This window comes from Zootoca vivipara, chromosome 3 (assembly GCF_963506605.1).
Source record: "Zootoca vivipara chromosome 3, rZooViv1.1, whole genome shotgun sequence".
Classification (NCBI taxonomy): domain Eukaryota; kingdom Metazoa; phylum Chordata; class Lepidosauria; order Squamata; family Lacertidae; genus Zootoca; species Zootoca vivipara.
In genome coordinates this window covers 45,382,599-45,399,522 of record NC_083278.1, presented here as the reverse complement: position 1 = coordinate 45,399,522, position 16,924 = coordinate 45,382,599, and the positions used below count along the sequence as shown (strand labels likewise).

The following is a 16,924-nucleotide window of genomic DNA, read 5'->3' as shown; positions in this document are numbered from 1 at the left end:
TGGCATCACTTTTAAAATAAAATCTAATAAAGGATTTGCCTTTCTGGTGTGTCTGAAGGGACAATTACTTGCAGATGAAAAATCAAATATGTGACACTACCTTCTATTACAGATGTCAATACAGATTATTACTGGCTACAGTTCCATCAAAAGAAATCACTTAATAAGCAGGAGCCCAATCCTATTGTGTTAAGCCATTTAGTACAGAATCTGTCTCTAAAGCCCAAAGAACCATAAGAGAGGAATTGCTTCTCTTCTGTTTTACTGTGTTTTATGAATATAAACAGATGCTTGGTTGCTTATATGTATTTCATTTTTTGCATTTACATGAAAATACGGAGCAACATAATTTTTGCCATCTGGAGAGTGATTATTGTAGTATGTATGTGTATTTTTTACATTTATTTTTACCATAGGTCATTGCAAAAGAGGCTCAGCTGTTGGTATTCACAATTCCCATTTTTGAACCACTTCCATCCCAATACTATATCCGGGCTGTATCTGATAGATGGTTAGGAGCTGAGGCTGTCTGTATCATCAATTTTCAGCATCTGATTTTGCCAGAAAGACATCCACCTCATACAGGTAACAAAGGAGAGCAGCATTCCTGCACAGTCATAGGTCATTTTGATTTCTAAGGCGATCATTCATCCTAAAATGATAAAATGCAGCATTGTTTATTTTTTCCCTTCCTCACTTGTTGCTAGTTTAGATTGTCAGTACTTTACAACGGTGAAATCTATTAGCTAATCTTTAATGAATCTTTGAAACTTCTCGCTTAGCTACAGCAAATTGTCTTATGCTTTACAACATTTTTCTCTAATTGTCTCTGAGCAAAACACTAAAAGAAGTGGAATTTTCAGTATTTTGTGCTATTAGTAAAAATATATTTTGTCCGTAAAAGAGAGGGATAATTTTTTTCTTTACTATACTATTTGTTTTATCTAGGAACTAATACTACTTTCACATTATTTTATTCATTCCCCACATTTATTAGTCACAAAATCAAAAACAGGTGGCACATGCATTTGTTTGCTGCTTCTAGGTTTACCAGAGAGATATAACATCAGTGTGCCTATTATTGTATAGACTTCTTTTGTCATCATCCCTGTTTAAAATCCAGTATGCTTAGTGCATTCAGAATGTACATGTCTGGAGCTGACAGCTCCCTGTTTTTGCATGTATAAATTCATACGTGCATGGGATGTGTTTAGCCATTGTTGTGCTGTACCTAAGCTGTCTGGCTAAACGTGTACCCTATTTATCTAATTGACTGATCAATGAGTGCTATTCAGAAGAAACAAAAAGATATTTACACATCAGCAGATAGGGGACCTCCAGGATTTATGGTAATTGACTGCCATTCCCATCTGGTTCCTCTGAAACAATGAAGTGTACAGAGGTCCTGCTAGACAAAGATCAAGAAAAGGCCTTTTCTCCCTCTGACAGATCCCAAGAAATCACAGCATTAGCAGGGAATGATGAAAGAGTTCTGAAATATCTATGAAAAGTATGCTGTGAATATTAAGTCCTGCAGCAGATTTTATGGCTCTCCGTCCATACCTTACTGTGAAGCATCCTAAAAGAGGCACTGAGATCTTGAGCCAAACATAACTTCAAAGAAAGCATCTGTGTAACAGAATCGATGCAAGTCCTGACTAATTTAATAGAAGTCCAATCCAGTCTCGTTATATACATATCAGAGCTTCAGCTCTCCATAGCTCATAATTGTTTGGCAATCAGATACTTCCAGAATGTTCTATATAATCCTGTTGTTTTCTCTTGAATTTCTCATTGCATTTTAAAAATATAATTGGGATATGGTCTATCCTGATCAATCAATCAAATTTTCTGTGGTGATTTGTCATTTCTTTACTATGGCAATAAAGTTAACAAACTATCTTTGCTTGGACTAATGTTGTGGTCTCAGCTTCACCACTGCTTGTCCATAGAGTGGGCCCATTCTTTTGAACTGTTGTTCCCCCCCCCCTAGATATTAAGAAGCTTCTGTTTATTTTGCTTCATTGTAAAGAAACACTGTTTTCCCTGTAACACCAAAACATCAGTCCTCCGCCACGCGCCTTGCCATGTAGAACAACTTTGAGATTATCATAATTCAGACCCGCACATGTGAATAGATTTTTAGAGGTCCAAATATGGGAGATCTTCCATTGTCCTATTTGTATCATTTTCAGGCATAGGACATAACGACCATGTTCAGACATGAAGTTAACTATGGTTTAGCATTGAGTGAGTTTTGGGCTTCTATATTCCCTCATCCCCTCTCCTCTGGTGGAGTCATGAGCAAGACATGGAAACTTTGGGAGAACATTGTAGGGGAACCCATTGGAGCAAGATCCCTCCACTCAGTTTTGGTCACTTCCCCCGTTGTAGACCCTAATAACACAGCCCCCCCCCCCAAAAAAAAAACTATACTGAGAGGGATTTGAGGGGTGCATGGGATTGTAAGGAGAAAGAGTAGTGAAGTAAGTTATGTTTGCTGCCTTCCATTCATGCAAGTACTGAGTACTTCCATGTGCTTTTGTACTATTAAATCTGATTATACATCACTGTTTCTTTTTTTCTACTTCTGAATCCCCCCCAATCACAACTGTATTTTAAGACTTTTCTCTTAATAAACTGCTACTGTATAAGCAGACACCAGTTTTTTCAAGGCTTTCGGTATACTTTTCCTGAACCACAGTGTTTTCCTCCATGATTTAATTATTCTAATTATAAATGATGGGTTGTGTTTACTTTGATATGGCAGATTTTGATCTAATTTCAATAGGTTTGAAGAGACAATGTGGACAGCATCCTTCACAATCTGGTTCATATATTATGTGTTTTCCAGGGTTTTTGGTGCTGAGATTATAAACGATGTGATGTTGTTTATTGCAAGCTTAAATATATACTAATCGTAATTCCTCAATTTTTAGAATTACTGGATCTCCAGCCTTTACCTATCACAGCTTTGGGACGTCCTGAGTATGAAGCCCTGTACAAATTCACTCATTTCAACCCAATTCAGACGCAGATATTCCATACACTTTATCACACAGATTGTAATGTTCTTCTTGGAGCTCCCACTGGCTCTGGGAAGACAGTTGCAGCAGAACTGGCTATCTTCAGAATTTTCAACAACTATCCGACATCCAAGGTTTGCAAAAAACATTTATTTTCCTGAGAAATGTTCGCTTTTTTTATTCTGCTTTTTATTAGTTCTGAACTTGCCATGCAAATGACAGTGCTATTGTGTAAGAACACTTCTTTCTTATCTGAGTGTTTCCCTTAAAAAATGTTTTACCACACTTGTGAAATGGAAAAACCACTACTAAATATGAATATTTTTGTTTCCAATGAATGAGAAATGCAAGGAAGTAAACACAATATGTCGTAGTTGTTTTAAATGTTCTTATTCTTTATAAACCTACAATATAATACATATAATAGAGCAGCGATTCTGTGTGTTCACACTTTTTCCTGCTTCCTTTGTCTTGCAGGCAGTGTATATTGCTCCCCTGAAAGCGCTGGTGCGAGAGAGAATTGAAGACTGGAAAATTAGAATTGAAGAAAAGCTTGGTAAAAAGTAAGCTTGATTTTTTTAACATGGTCAGAAATAAAACTTTTCTGTAAAAAAAGAAAAGAAAAGCAACAGGTAAAGCATATTCAGGTAAAGGGTAGCTTCCATGTCGAGAGAATTGTCAACAGGTAGCATAAAAAAAGGAAGTTGTGTTCTTCAGAACTTCTTGTCCTTTGAGAATTGTGCTGTCTTTACAAGTAAAACTTGTAAAGTTGTAAAACTTGTAAAGCAGCAACAAGCATACATATATACTGATCCTAGCCCAGCAGAAACTTCCTGTACATTGATCTAGCATTAGCTAAGAATCTGTATATGTCATAAATATTCAGATATTATACATCACACCTTGAAATAACTTTATAATAGGGATGCCTTTATGAAAAATCATGACTAGGGTAGATAGAAGATCTTCTGCTTTGTCATCATGGATAAGTATGGTCCTGTATTAGAATGAATTTTGTTTTTCCCGACTGACCTCTAGGCTACCACTTTCCTGACAACTCCAGCTTTGATCTTGTCTGTAAAAGGAGCCACTACAACTAGAATGGAGATTGACTACTTTCCATTTTCAGCTAGGGTGATGGATTAGGAAGTCAGCCTTGGGATCCTATTGTTGATTCATCCTTGCATTCAGGGGCAGCAAAGGGTTTGGGGTTTTTCTGCATGTTTATATTAAGGGTTGGTGTTCTGGCCCTACTGTCTACTCCAAAACGGATATGAATCTGTGTTGTATTGCTTCACAATGACCATTTGACTCCCTTTACAGGGTTGTGGAGTTGACAGGGGATGTGACTCCTGATATGAGGTCAATTGCCCAAGCTGACCTCATTGTTACTACACCAGAGAAGTGGGATGGGGTCAGCAGAAGCTGGCAGAACAGAAGCTATGTTCAAAAAGTTTCCATTCTCATCATAGATGAGATCCATCTGCTAGGTGAGCATCGTTTTCACCATTATTGTTGCTGGAATTGAAGTGTGCTCTGGCATTGCGAGTTGAACTTTAAAGAATATTGATGTCTGTTTTCCTTTTCCTCCTTTCCTAGGGGATGAGAGAGGCCCTGTGCTGGAAGTTATTGTGTCTCGTACTAACTTCATCTCATCTCACACAGAAAAGCCTGTCAGAGTTGTTGGTTTGTCGACTGCATTAGCTAATGCCAGGGATCTTGCCGATTGGCTAAATATCAATCAGGTATGCAAAATACATGGATGCCACTTGTTTTTGAGAGGAACACTCTGGCATTGGTTTGGGGATAAAAACAACCTTAAGCATGAACAAAAAACAAAAAAATTCCTTCCAGTAGCACCAACTAAGTTTGTCATAGGTATGAGATTTCACGTGCTTGCACACTTCTTCAGATACACTGAAACAGAAGTCACCAGACCCTTATGTATAGTCAGAGGGTGGGGGTGGGGGTATTACTCAGAAGGGTGGTGAGAATGGGTGATTGGCTGATTAACCATATATACATTTTCTCTTTAGATGGGGCTATTCAACTTCAGGCCCTCAGTGCGCCCAGTTCCATTGGAAGTACACATTCAGGGCTTCCCAGGCCAGCATTATTGTCCTCGTATGGCTAGCATGAACAAGCCAGCATTTCAGGGTATGCATCCAAAGATACAACTTTATTTTTATAAGTCTGTGATAGACAAATTGTATTATGTGTTGTTGTGTATCTTCTTGGTTTGCTTTAAGAAGAAGGTTTTGGTTTTTTGTTTGTTTCAGCAGCATTACCCAGCTTCAGTCCTCGTACATTAAATATGCTAGCACCACACATGTCAGTGGAACTTCAGTGTATTTCAGATAGAATAATTGAAATTACCGTTCACATTTGACACTGTGTAAACATTTTTCTATTAATATTTTAAGATTTACAACATAAAACCTTTTGTGGTATTAATTCAGTAAGAGATTTGCTCCTCGTGGAAGCATTAAAAAATTGCAAACAGAAGTTGCATGTCAAGCTAAGCTTGCATAATTCTGATTTCAGGGCAATAACCATAAACTTCAGAATTTTCAATGTGCCCAAATATGTCTCTGTTTTCAATACTTTATTCTTAAACTGGCAAGCGGGATAGATTTAAGAACCACCTTCATATTTTATTGAAACATGTTCTGTGTACGTTCCATAAGGAATATTTATTATATCAATTAAAAAGAAGTCCCCAAATAAATTTTGTGATGTGAACTGCTGTTGATTGTAAGGCGACAGTTGTGAGGTGACTTTTTAGCTGATCTAATTAGCCTTGTGACAGAAACTAAGTATTGATTGGGGACTGGAGACCAATCTTGGCAGTTCAGATTATTTACACCTCAAGGAGGAGTATTGTAGAAAAACACTAATGAACAATAAATCTGTCCAGAGCTGTTCAGCTACACCTGTTCCAGAAGCAACAAAAATTCATTAGCTGTCAAGATTTCTTTAGGCAATAGATATATTGATTTCTATACGAAGACACAATATTTACATTGTCTCCTATCGTACTTACGTGTACATGCATTGGTTTCCATTTGCAGAAATGTTTTGCCATGATTTCTCCTAAAATTAAGTGGAACTTCAGAAGACTGCATGAAGGGATAAAATCATTTTATATTCAGCAAATCCATTAGCATTTAAACAAGTATGTGGTACATATTGATGATAGTATCTGAAACAGTAGCTTGGTGCTGCTCTTAAAACTTTGGCTGATTGATCAAATTGCTATAGAAATTTGATTTATAGAGAGGTTTTCTTTACACTTGTTTGATATAATATGGTTGTGAATGTGTCAACATTTTCCTTTATAATCTCCATTTCACAGCCCATAAAATTTTGTTGCCAGCTGAAACTTTCCATACTTAAAAAATACAACTGGATTGTTTGGCTTGTTTGTTTTGGTATTCGAAGTGCAAAAGCACAACAAAACAATAATAAAAATACCAATTTAAGTCACAGGCAGTTTCCATTCAAATGAATCCATGGCTGATGTAAAGGGATTGTGCAAGGATTGCTGACTGAAGGAAATATGTTGCATTTTTCTGAATTTCTGGTTTTCCACAGCTATCAGGAGTCATTCTCCAGCGAAGCCAGTTCTTATATTTGTATCATCCAGACGTCAGACTAGACTTACTGCTTTGGAGTTGATTGCTTTTTTGGCAACTGAGGATGATCCAAAACAGTGGCTGAATATGGATGAAAGAGAGGTATACATTTTCTGTTAATTGAATTAAGGGGATTTCTGTTTTTTCTCTTCTTTCCCCTTCCTCCCAAATTCTTTTTACCACCCTTCTATTTTATTTGCTTTTTTTTTCTTCAACTTGACGTCCTGGCATTCTATCTCACAACAGATCTCAAGGATAGACTAAACTTGCACAGTATGCTCAACTTCTGCTTCCTTTAGATTCCCCCTTCACTGGGACAGGATGGAATCTTCCTGTAACAAATGAAGCAATCCAGCATAGCATAGCTATGATTTAGCAGCTGTGTGCTCCACCTACCAAAACCAAAAGGTAGCAGCAACTATGGAAGTTCACTCAATGGGAAGCTGGAATGCCCTGCACTGCAGATGGCTGGGAGAGTTATTCCAGAATTTCTCATTTATATACATTCCAATGCCATCAACATTCCATAAGTCCCTGGAAGCTCACTGGTCCTTGCAGGGCTGCTTTTGGAGTGCTTAAATTTTCCCTTTTATTTTAATTTACAAAGTTACACACTTCTCTGTGCCTAGGGAGTCTCCTGAGTTGGTAAAACTTACTGCCATCTTTTTTTTAGGTGGGGGCGAGTAGTTTGCTTCGAAACTGATGATTTACCTCTGATGCTAAAATTGAGTGGTTGAATTCTCCCCAACCCCTGTCTTCATGTTTCATTGAGTGAAAAGTTCTGAGCACCCTATTCTTAATAGTAGTGCACAAAGGGTTAGACTTCAATTACTAGCTAGCTATGTTTAGGTGGCTTGTGGTGTATTGCACATGGTACTCTAGAAATCAAATTCAGTTGGCTAATAGCAACAAACGATTCAGAGCACATATTCAGTATGGTAAAATACTTAAGAATAAATTGTCACTTAACAGTTCCCATTTTGTCTTATGAAAATGACCTTGTATCTCTTAGCCATTTAGCTAAATGTCACATCTTCCCTTGGACATTCTAAAAATTCCAGAGTGTGTCCTTAGATGGTAATGTCTTTAAAATTTTAACTAAAGCAGTGTTAACTATAATTGTCATCAGTGGTTTAGGTGGAATCTTCTTTCTTGTAGTTTGAATCCATTACTCCGTGTCCGATTCTCTGGAGCAGCAGAAAACAATCTTTCTCCCTCCTCTATATGACATCCTTTAAAAAGGTCCACAGACCATTTTATTGATAGGATATTAATTTGGGAAATTAAATTAATTTAAGAGGTATTTATGTAATTAATTTAAGAGGTATTTATGTAATTAATTTAAGAGGTATTTATGTAAAGGTGGTATGGGGTATAATGATGAATGTGGTGTAGTTGAAGGAGAATTAATTTGGAGCAGAACATGGGTGGAGAATTCACCGGGTGGGTAAATGAACTGAAGAAGAACTATTTTAGAGATCTTCTGATTGGAGCAGAAAGGGGACATTGTGCACAGTGCCCGGCGTGTCAGGAATTTTGAGAACATTAGATGCAAGCATACTCTTCCAATTCCAAGGTGTGAAAAAACTGCTCATCAGCACAACAGCACAAAAATGTTGGCAATTAAATTTGGCAATTGTGTAAAAGAGGAGGAGGGAAATTGTCAGGAAGATACTTATGAAATTACAACATCCCAGGGGTCTTGTTGCACCATAAAAGCAAATACAATTATTATTGCGTAAGCCATCATCAGTTGCATGAATTGTGCAGGTGTTGGATATTATTTATGCATGGGTGTACATAAGATAGCACACGCTGATACCTAGCATTTCTATTCATAGCACATTTCAGTGCTCATACTGCTTCACGTACTTTCAACATCATCATAATCTTCATAACAGCCCTGTAACCTAGGCCAGTACAGTATTATTCCCACCATGTGCAGGTGGGCTGAAGGGTCCTGTCAGGGGATTGTTGCGGCTACTCCTGAGTAAATACGCCCAAGTCCGTTCTGTCTTTAACGGTTTTATTGTGCATAGTATTTACAGTGCAGAGATAGCTGAAAACATGACCTAGTCACTCACAGAATCCGGCAATGGCGCCCTTCTGCTTCGGGGCCAGCATAAAAGCTTGGGCACCCCGAAACACCGCCCTCTAACCTTGCATTTGGGCGTGCGCCTCAATTCGGGCGCTGGAAGCGGCTATGCTCCCTCTCCTACTTGCTGGCTGGAATGGTGCAGGGGCTCTGATACATCGCTGAGCTGTCCCTCCTCCACTCCGCTCCCATCCTCATTTTTTTTCCCTGACCCGCTGCTGCCGTTCTCGCTGGGCGAAGTGTTGGTCAGGATGATGGGGGAGAGGCTCCCTGTAGGGAGGTCCCCTGACAGGTCCAATTCACATACAGGGTACATTACATTTTGTGACTGGCCATGCATCCCATGGGAGCCATTTTGTGGCTGTGGCCATTATATTTTAGTGGGCCTTTCATTCTTATCCACAAAGCAAAAGAGAAAACTCGACAAACTCTGTTTCAGTACTGCTGCTTCCTCCTCTTCAATGAAATCAGTTGAAATACCTGAAGCTACATAAGAGTAAATGAAATAGAACAAAATTGCAAAGAAGATAACGTCAGGTTCACAATGGTTATTACTAATTTGACACCTTAAATCCTTACTTGAATATCTTCAGAGTTGCAAGTGATATAGGCCCTTAGGTTTTAACACATTCCTAAGGACAGGAAAAACTACTTGACAGGGTGTACAGTGCATTGGGAGAGCTTCCTTTATATCCAAACATTTTTAATACAGCACATGATCATCTGAATTGTACTGTAGCATAAGCAAGGAAAAAGAGGATTCATTGTGCAGATGTCATTGAAAAGAGAGATGCTTGTGTGATATCCACAGTGGCCATGGAACAGAACTGATGAAGGCAAGATTTTTGAGTTGTGTGCTAATAAAATAGTTTCTCCTTTTGAATAGCTCTTAAAGTAGAGACTACTTAAGGACATTCAATTATCCAAAGGCAGTTAGGATTTAGGAAATGACTGACAAGCCCCCAGAAGCAATGCTAGTCTTAGAAGGGTTTTTGAAATCAGTGGAAGAATTCTAGAAGCTTTGACATACAAGTTCATAGACAACTCTGAAAGTTGGTTGCCTTAAAAGCACATTTTCAACTTTTCATTTATTTAGGTGCTTTGATGTCAAGTGATCTGCTTTTATCAAATTCTTCTACAATTACAATTTTAGACCTAAATTATTTCGGCTAGGAGGTGGTTATAGGTGTCTTATTGAACAGATGCAAGTTGTTTGGGCCCCATGAATAGTTTCTACCTTCTACTTTTCTACTGAGCCAGTCCTCAGAAAATCACTGTACAGCAGCAGCAAGTCAGAATAAAAACCTTGGCAGAACAGATGTGATCTGTAGGATTTAATTTTTTGTGTGTTATTGTTCTAAAGTCTCCTCTTCTTCCACTTTGGTTGTGATAGTTCAAGTAAACCAGGCATGTCCAACAGGTAGATCGTGATCTACTGGTAGATCACTGGACGTCTGTGATAGATCACTGGTAGATCATTGGCTCCCCCCAAAGAAGCTGAACAACCTTTAAAAAAGCTCAACATTTTACCTCCTCCCTGCAAAAGCTCAACAGCTTTGACCCAAACCACCACCACCCCAAAAAAGGGGGGTAGATCACTGCCAGTTTTTAACTATGAGTAGATCGCAGTCTCTTGGGAGTTGGCCACCCCTGATGTAAACAATGTTATTGCTGAGCATCCGTACCTCCTATGAGGGCAAATAGATTTGTAGATTCAGTATCTTCTTCAGGACAGGCATCATTTGGCCTGGTTATTTCAGACTGGTAGACAGAACTAAGCTTTCTAAAGCAACATATACATCAGAAGGCTCAGTTTGGTCAGAATCAAGTATACACTTCCAGAGATAATGCTAAATACATTATTCCTGGTAAATGACCCACCCTAGCTGCTAGAGGGCTGTGACAATTGGTGTCCTGGGCTTTTTAGACTTGTCTACCCATGTACTATCTGAAACAAAAGGGGCACATTGTTTGCCAGATGTGAAATACATTGGCATTATTTTCAGCTCTCCTACCCCACTACAGGTGCTGGGAGCAATTGTAGGAGATGACTAATACTGTCACTTTTTAAATCCCAGTTGATTAATCCAGGTCAGTTGCCTTTTATTTCATTCTTTTTTAACAAAACTCTTCAGCTGATGATTGTAGACGGAGCTGCCCATTCAACACAAGGCCTGAAACAACCTATATGTCATGCTGTACCATTCTGAGAATATCCTGTGGTGTCTGTTGCATGCTAGAGCACAAAGGGGATAGTAAATTGCTAGGTGTGTCGCCAGTTTGAGCAGTCCAGGCTATCCTGACAATTTGACAGATATAGCAGAGACAGCCTTATGTAAGTGTTACTCACGTATACCAGCTAGAGTGGAACGGCACTTTTAGCTTTGCTCCAACATCAGCTCATCTTTCTTAACTGTATGTTGTGTGGGGCTGTCTTGCTTGTATAAAAAAGCAAATGTGTGAGGTTCTCTTCTGGCGTAAGGGCTTTGTGCTACTGGGAGCCCCCTACAAATGAGGAGATGCTCACACATTTGCTTTTTGTGTGTCCCCGCACTGGTTTGTATTTGTGTTCCCTACACACAAGCAACACATGATTAGGTCATAGTGACCAAAGCCAGATGCAGATGAGCAATGTACTCACAGTATTGAGAACAAACTTTCACAGTATTGAGAAACAGTTATATTTTTTTCTGTTTAAGGGGTCTATGACAGTTTCCCTGAAGATTCATGTTTTGAAAGCAATAGTAGTATAGCCTCACTAGACCCAGTAGTTTGATTTGCTTTTAATGTCTTTAATCACAATCCTTGTGATTGATCAGTGTAGGTGAAACAAAATTAAGGAGATTTATTTATAGGGTGTATGTAACTCCTAAACTGCAAAGAGGTCACCCACAGATTCAGTCCTGTGTAACCTAAAGTATTATGTTATTTACTTAGGAAAGATCCTGTTGAAAACAGAAGCTAGTTTTCTGCAAATGTAAAATGTGCAACATACTAAATTAATATTTGCTTGCATTTGATTCTCTTTACTATAGTCTGAAATTTTAACAGATAAGACTCATGAGGAGAAGGGAAATCTAGTGCTGGTATGTGGCTTTTAAACTGCGATTGCAACCTCTTTCCATAGTGTATTTACAGTTTGTTAAGATTGTACTACAGCTAATTTAATAAAGCTAATGTAGCACCTTTTAAACAATGACATTATCAGGAATTGGATGAGACCTTAGGAAGGTCTCATCCAGTTCCTGCTAAGAACATTGAAAAGACTACCACACATATTGTGGAAGGGGGTGGAGGCCTTTATAGCTTCTGAACAGGAAAATGCATGTGCAGCTGTGAATATGAAGCAGAATGTGTGTGCATGTATACAAAGGAATATGCTTCCTATATAGATCTAAAAATAGAAGTTTAGCAAACTGCTCTGTTTAGAGAGTGTCAAGAGAGTGTCAAGCATATTCTTTTGCTTCTAACATTCATACCAATAACTTAATATTTTCAATACGATTTTCAAAGAAAGAAAAATAGAGTGGTTTTGAACATGTTGTGACAGCTCTCTCTCTCTCCAATTTTAAAGGCAATGTTAGGGCAATCTGTAGTTCGTGGGTGAAATTTAATGCTGCTGCTCTGTTCACAAAATGTATTCTAATCCATCAGAAAGAGAGAAAGAAAGGTGATTATCTCTCTTTGTCCCTTCTGTCTGCAGGCCCTCTACCACCCCTTGCTGGAGAGTACCCCAACCCTTTGGAACAGATTTTTTGGGGGTGCAAAGGTCTGCAGTGTGGAGGGAATTTGGGGCAAATAGCCTTCCCTTTTCTCACGTTAGTACGGTGAATGTCTATGCTAGATCAAAAGCCATTTCACAAGCAGAATGGCAGACTGGATCTCACCCAAATATATTTCTTTAATCATTTCTTCTTGGGGCTTTTAATATTCTGAAACAAATACGTTTGGGTTGGATGAAGGCATGCCCTTCCACAAATAGAAAAGCTCTTTCCATTCGCAGAAGAGATTCTGATTCAGCAAAAGCTGCCACAACAGGAAGGAGGGAAATGATTTCTGCAGCCCACATCACTGGCTCCTATTCTGTTCTACGGGGTCCCCATACTGTTTAGAGCAGCTTTTCGGGAGGCAAAGGGAAAAGAAAAATGGGGGGGAGGCCCCCTTTCCTTGAGTCAGGAAGTGTCCCTTGAGCAGAACTCCACTCACAGGAAACCTGGAAATCTGTCTTTGTAAAATAATGTCATTTGCTCCTATTTTAAACCCAATATTTTTTTAGCTAGGCTTTCACCTTATTTTTTTAATTTAAAATTAAAACATTTGTTGTGACTGGGTTGGGACCTTTTCTATGAGTTGACAGATTCAGCAGGAAATTTTAAAAAATACAAAATAAATCTCTCTGTATTTTAGAATTCAATTTTTTTAATTCTATTCATTTGTATTAAGATTGCGTATGTGTTTCTTGTTTGCACGTATTTATCCTGCCTTTTCCCCAAAGATCTTAGGACAAGATACACATTTTATCCTTGCAACAACCCTGTGAGGTAGATTAGACTGAAAAAATAGTAACGGGGTGAAAGTCACCCAGGAAGCTTCATGGCTGAGTGGGGATTTGAGTACATACCTCCCAGATCAAGCCCCACTCTTGCTGCATGGATGGTGCTTAGAATGAGGCATAGCAACATAATGTGTGGGCTGAATCCGTGTAGTGGGGGACCTTTCTCAGGATTTGCAGTGCCTCTTCCTTCTGCAGTGTTGTGCTTTATCATAAAAAAATGCCATTTAACTTTTAACGCAGCAGCACTTTAACTAAACTTAACATCTGTGCCAGATGTGAAATGTGTAATTATATTTTCTTTTAAAGGCTTCATAACTTTCCTGATTCTTTTGTTCAGCCCATCTTTTTTTTTACCAGCCATTTCAGACAATCGATAAGCCTTATGCAGTAGCATATGGTCTGGGTCTGATGTGCTTTGAAAAGGGTACAGAGTACTAATAATGAGGATTCTGCGAAAATGGGAAAACCAGGGCGGCAGATATGCTTTGAGAAAGTATGGGGTTTTAGCATCTTGAAACAATATATCACACTCAAAGGGACAGAATTGGGCTGCACAATCTGTTAGCTCATTCTTGTCCAATCTGGTCTCCTCCTTTCTTTTGGAGCCAGTGTTGTCATCAACTTGCTGAATTATACCCTGACTGGAATGAATTTCAGACTCAGGGTAATGTATCTACTTAAATGGAATTCTATCTTTCTACGAAAAGCTTTTTAGGTATAATAAATTTTTAAAAATATATTTTTAAACCCTGGTAACATTAAATTGTTCAGAATTTTATATGTGCGGAAGGAGTGAGAGAGAGAGAAATACTGTGGTTTAGTTTGAGAAAAATCTTGCTGGTGTTGTCATGAGATTTTTTTCCCGCTCCTTGCAACTTTTTTTTTTTAAAAAAATTATTTATGTTACAAAAGGAATCTTAGGTGCATCTTTCAAAGATAACTTTTAAATGGCACATTTCCAGAGTTTAAAAATCAACAGGTCACACCAGAGTGGGTTGGGTCTCTTTGATTATTGATATTAATGTTTTAACCAGCCCACTTCAAATTAACAAACCTTAGCTGAGCGACTGAAAACACCGTTTTCTTGCTGCTTCAAATTAATATCGATAACAAATGCATCTGGTAAATGTACTGTGCCTTTTCATGGTTAACACTTGTTCTTGCTTTCCAAAGAGCTGTTATGTACGTGTGTTAATGTGTACACATTCCATTGACAGGTTTTCTTTTGGCAGTGATGTCTTGAGCAAAGCTAGAAAAATCATTAAAGTTTGCTTCATGCTTGAGATGGGCAGTTTGCAAACATCTTGCACTGAAAGCCATCTCCGAGGTTTCACGAGAACTTTTATCTCAGCATAGTTGATCTGGCAATTGTCCTTCTAGCATTCCTCATGTTTTGTCGTATTTTATAAGGTGAATGGAATATGCATGCAAAAATAGGCTCCAGGAAAGTGGTTTTCTAAAAAACAAATTGTCTTGAGAATTTTTAAAGCTGTGGAATGTGGTTGTGGGTAAAATAGGTGTTTGGAGTTGTTGGTTTTTATTGCACTGATTTATGTGAAAGTGAGGGGGGTCTGCTAAAAGTGAGGGGGGTCTGCTAAAAATGGCCAAGATTCCCCGCTGCTAGAATGACAGGCTCACAGTGCATATGCCAGCACTCCTGCTAAGGGTCCTTTAGTTTTGCTGTGTTAAATTACACAGCTTTGCAGGTATAGCTAACAGCACGGCAGGACATTGCTTTAGTACAAAGGCAGTGGGCGGATTGGGAGGGGTTGAATAACATCATCATCACAGCAAACGGTAAGAACTTCCTCTGTGAATAAATGTCCAGCAGTGTAATGGGAAGAGATGTTCTGTGCTTAAAACTCTGATAACAACCGGGGGGGGGGGGAGTATAAAGTCGATTGGCCAAAGTAAACAAGAAAACAATTTCATGTTTTTATATTTCTTGGAGGTCTGAGCATTTCACTGATGCTGAGCTAGAATAAATAGCACTATAACTACACTGCTGCAGGTCTTGCAACATAAGCCAATGTTAAAAAGGATGTGGCTGATCTGTGCAATGTTCCCTACTTACAAATACAATGAATGTATACTTGATCCTTTTAAATATCATTGCAAGTCATGTTTTCTTCCCAAATAGTGAACCAAATGTTTTAGCTACAGGACCCAAACCATTGTGAGGCAGGCAGTTTGCAATGACTGGCTCCTGGCTCAAAAAGTTGTTTGAAAATCAAAGGCTTTGATTAAACTATCCCACTGATATGTTGGCTCTTAGACACAAAGCTTATTTTACTTCTTGGAACAGTGATTAGAAGTCTCAAAAGAATTCATACCCCATACTCCCCCCCCACAAAATATCAGTTGTTACTCCTTTACAGAAAACTGAGGGCTCCCTCAGTTATAGGCACTATAAAATAGTGTCTTTGTTTAAGATGTATGTTAACAACGGCCTTACTTTTATTCTTCTCCCGTTGCATTTATCTCCTTGCACTGTATTCATTCATTCTACCCATCCAGTTGAGCTTCTGTAAATATACGATTTCCTTATGTTTCCATCCTATACTCTGGTGCACACATCAAACTTTCATTTTCCAGTGATTTACAATAAGCATTTGGGTAGCAGCTTCTATCCTTGGGCTGATCTAGGAGCTTTCCTCAGATCATGTAAATTGGCAGCAAGCAGAACCAAAACATCACTTCAGAAAACAGGGTTCCCTGTTGTGCATCATTGTCAGATCATTGTGGGGTTTACATTATATTTGGCTCTTTTGGCTTGATAAACTAGTCTAAATAGGTGAGATATGAATAATTGTATTAATTTTGTGAGTTTTGTGAATTAAATAACATTTTGCCACAATTTTACAAGTATATAGTACCCGTAATATTGGTATTATCTGTTGACATGATGCAAGTTACCATTTACTCAAATATAAAATAGAAAAACAGATATGTTTTGATGTTCAGAAGTTGTTCGTGTTTATTAAAGCCCCCAAGGCACCTCTAGATAAGGCTCAGAAAGACTTGCATCTGAAAACCTGGAGAGCTTCTGCCAGCCAGTGCAGAGATAATACTAAATAGTCTATTGGTTGTACTTGATAGACAGTTTCATGAAATTTGTTTTTTTGTTTTTTTATTGAGTTTTCTTTTTGTTAAGTGACAAATAGCAAGTAGTATAGCAAGAATAATAGAAGGTACAACATTTACAAAAACAATTTACAGACATCTTTACAATGTCTATGCTCTTTGAATCAAAGGATTGGTCTCTTACAATACCAAGGTACCCAACAGTAGATATAGTTCAGCATTTTCCTGTGTTTTATAGTAGCAATATGCAATAAATGGGCTCCATTTCTCAATGAATTTATCATCAATTTGTCCCCCTTCTCATACTTTAAGAATATTGTTTAGTTTTAACAATTGAACTCCATCCCATACTCCTACAGTCTATTTGTCTACTATTGGCACATTGATTTTTTTTCAGTTTAGAACTAATTACCATATGGGGCGCTGTTTAAAAGTGTGCCGTTTCCCTGTCTTCTAAAATAACAAGGTATTTTACGTATCGCAGTATGTAACTGTGCAGAGGCGGAACATTTACTTTTATATACTTGTT

The 16,924-nt window shown here is 38.3% G+C and overlaps 1 protein-coding gene across 2 annotated transcripts in view; it reads left to right on the top strand.

Moving 5' to 3' along the window:
* Positions 1-16,924, top strand: part of ASCC3 (activating signal cointegrator 1 complex subunit 3) — a 203,584-nt gene that overhangs the window by 125,430 nt on the left and 61,230 nt on the right. For both annotated transcript variants that reach the window (XM_035109325.2, XM_035109326.2), the window contains exons 24-30: positions 417-585; positions 2,940-3,160; positions 3,504-3,589; positions 4,350-4,516; positions 4,626-4,771; positions 5,063-5,183; positions 6,621-6,763. In XM_035109325.2, the coding sequence (XP_034965216.2) occupies positions 417-585; positions 2,940-3,160; positions 3,504-3,589; positions 4,350-4,516; positions 4,626-4,771; positions 5,063-5,183; positions 6,621-6,763 (1,053 nt within the window). The remainder of the gene's footprint in view (positions 1-416; positions 586-2,939; positions 3,161-3,503; positions 3,590-4,349; positions 4,517-4,625; positions 4,772-5,062; positions 5,184-6,620; positions 6,764-16,924) is intronic.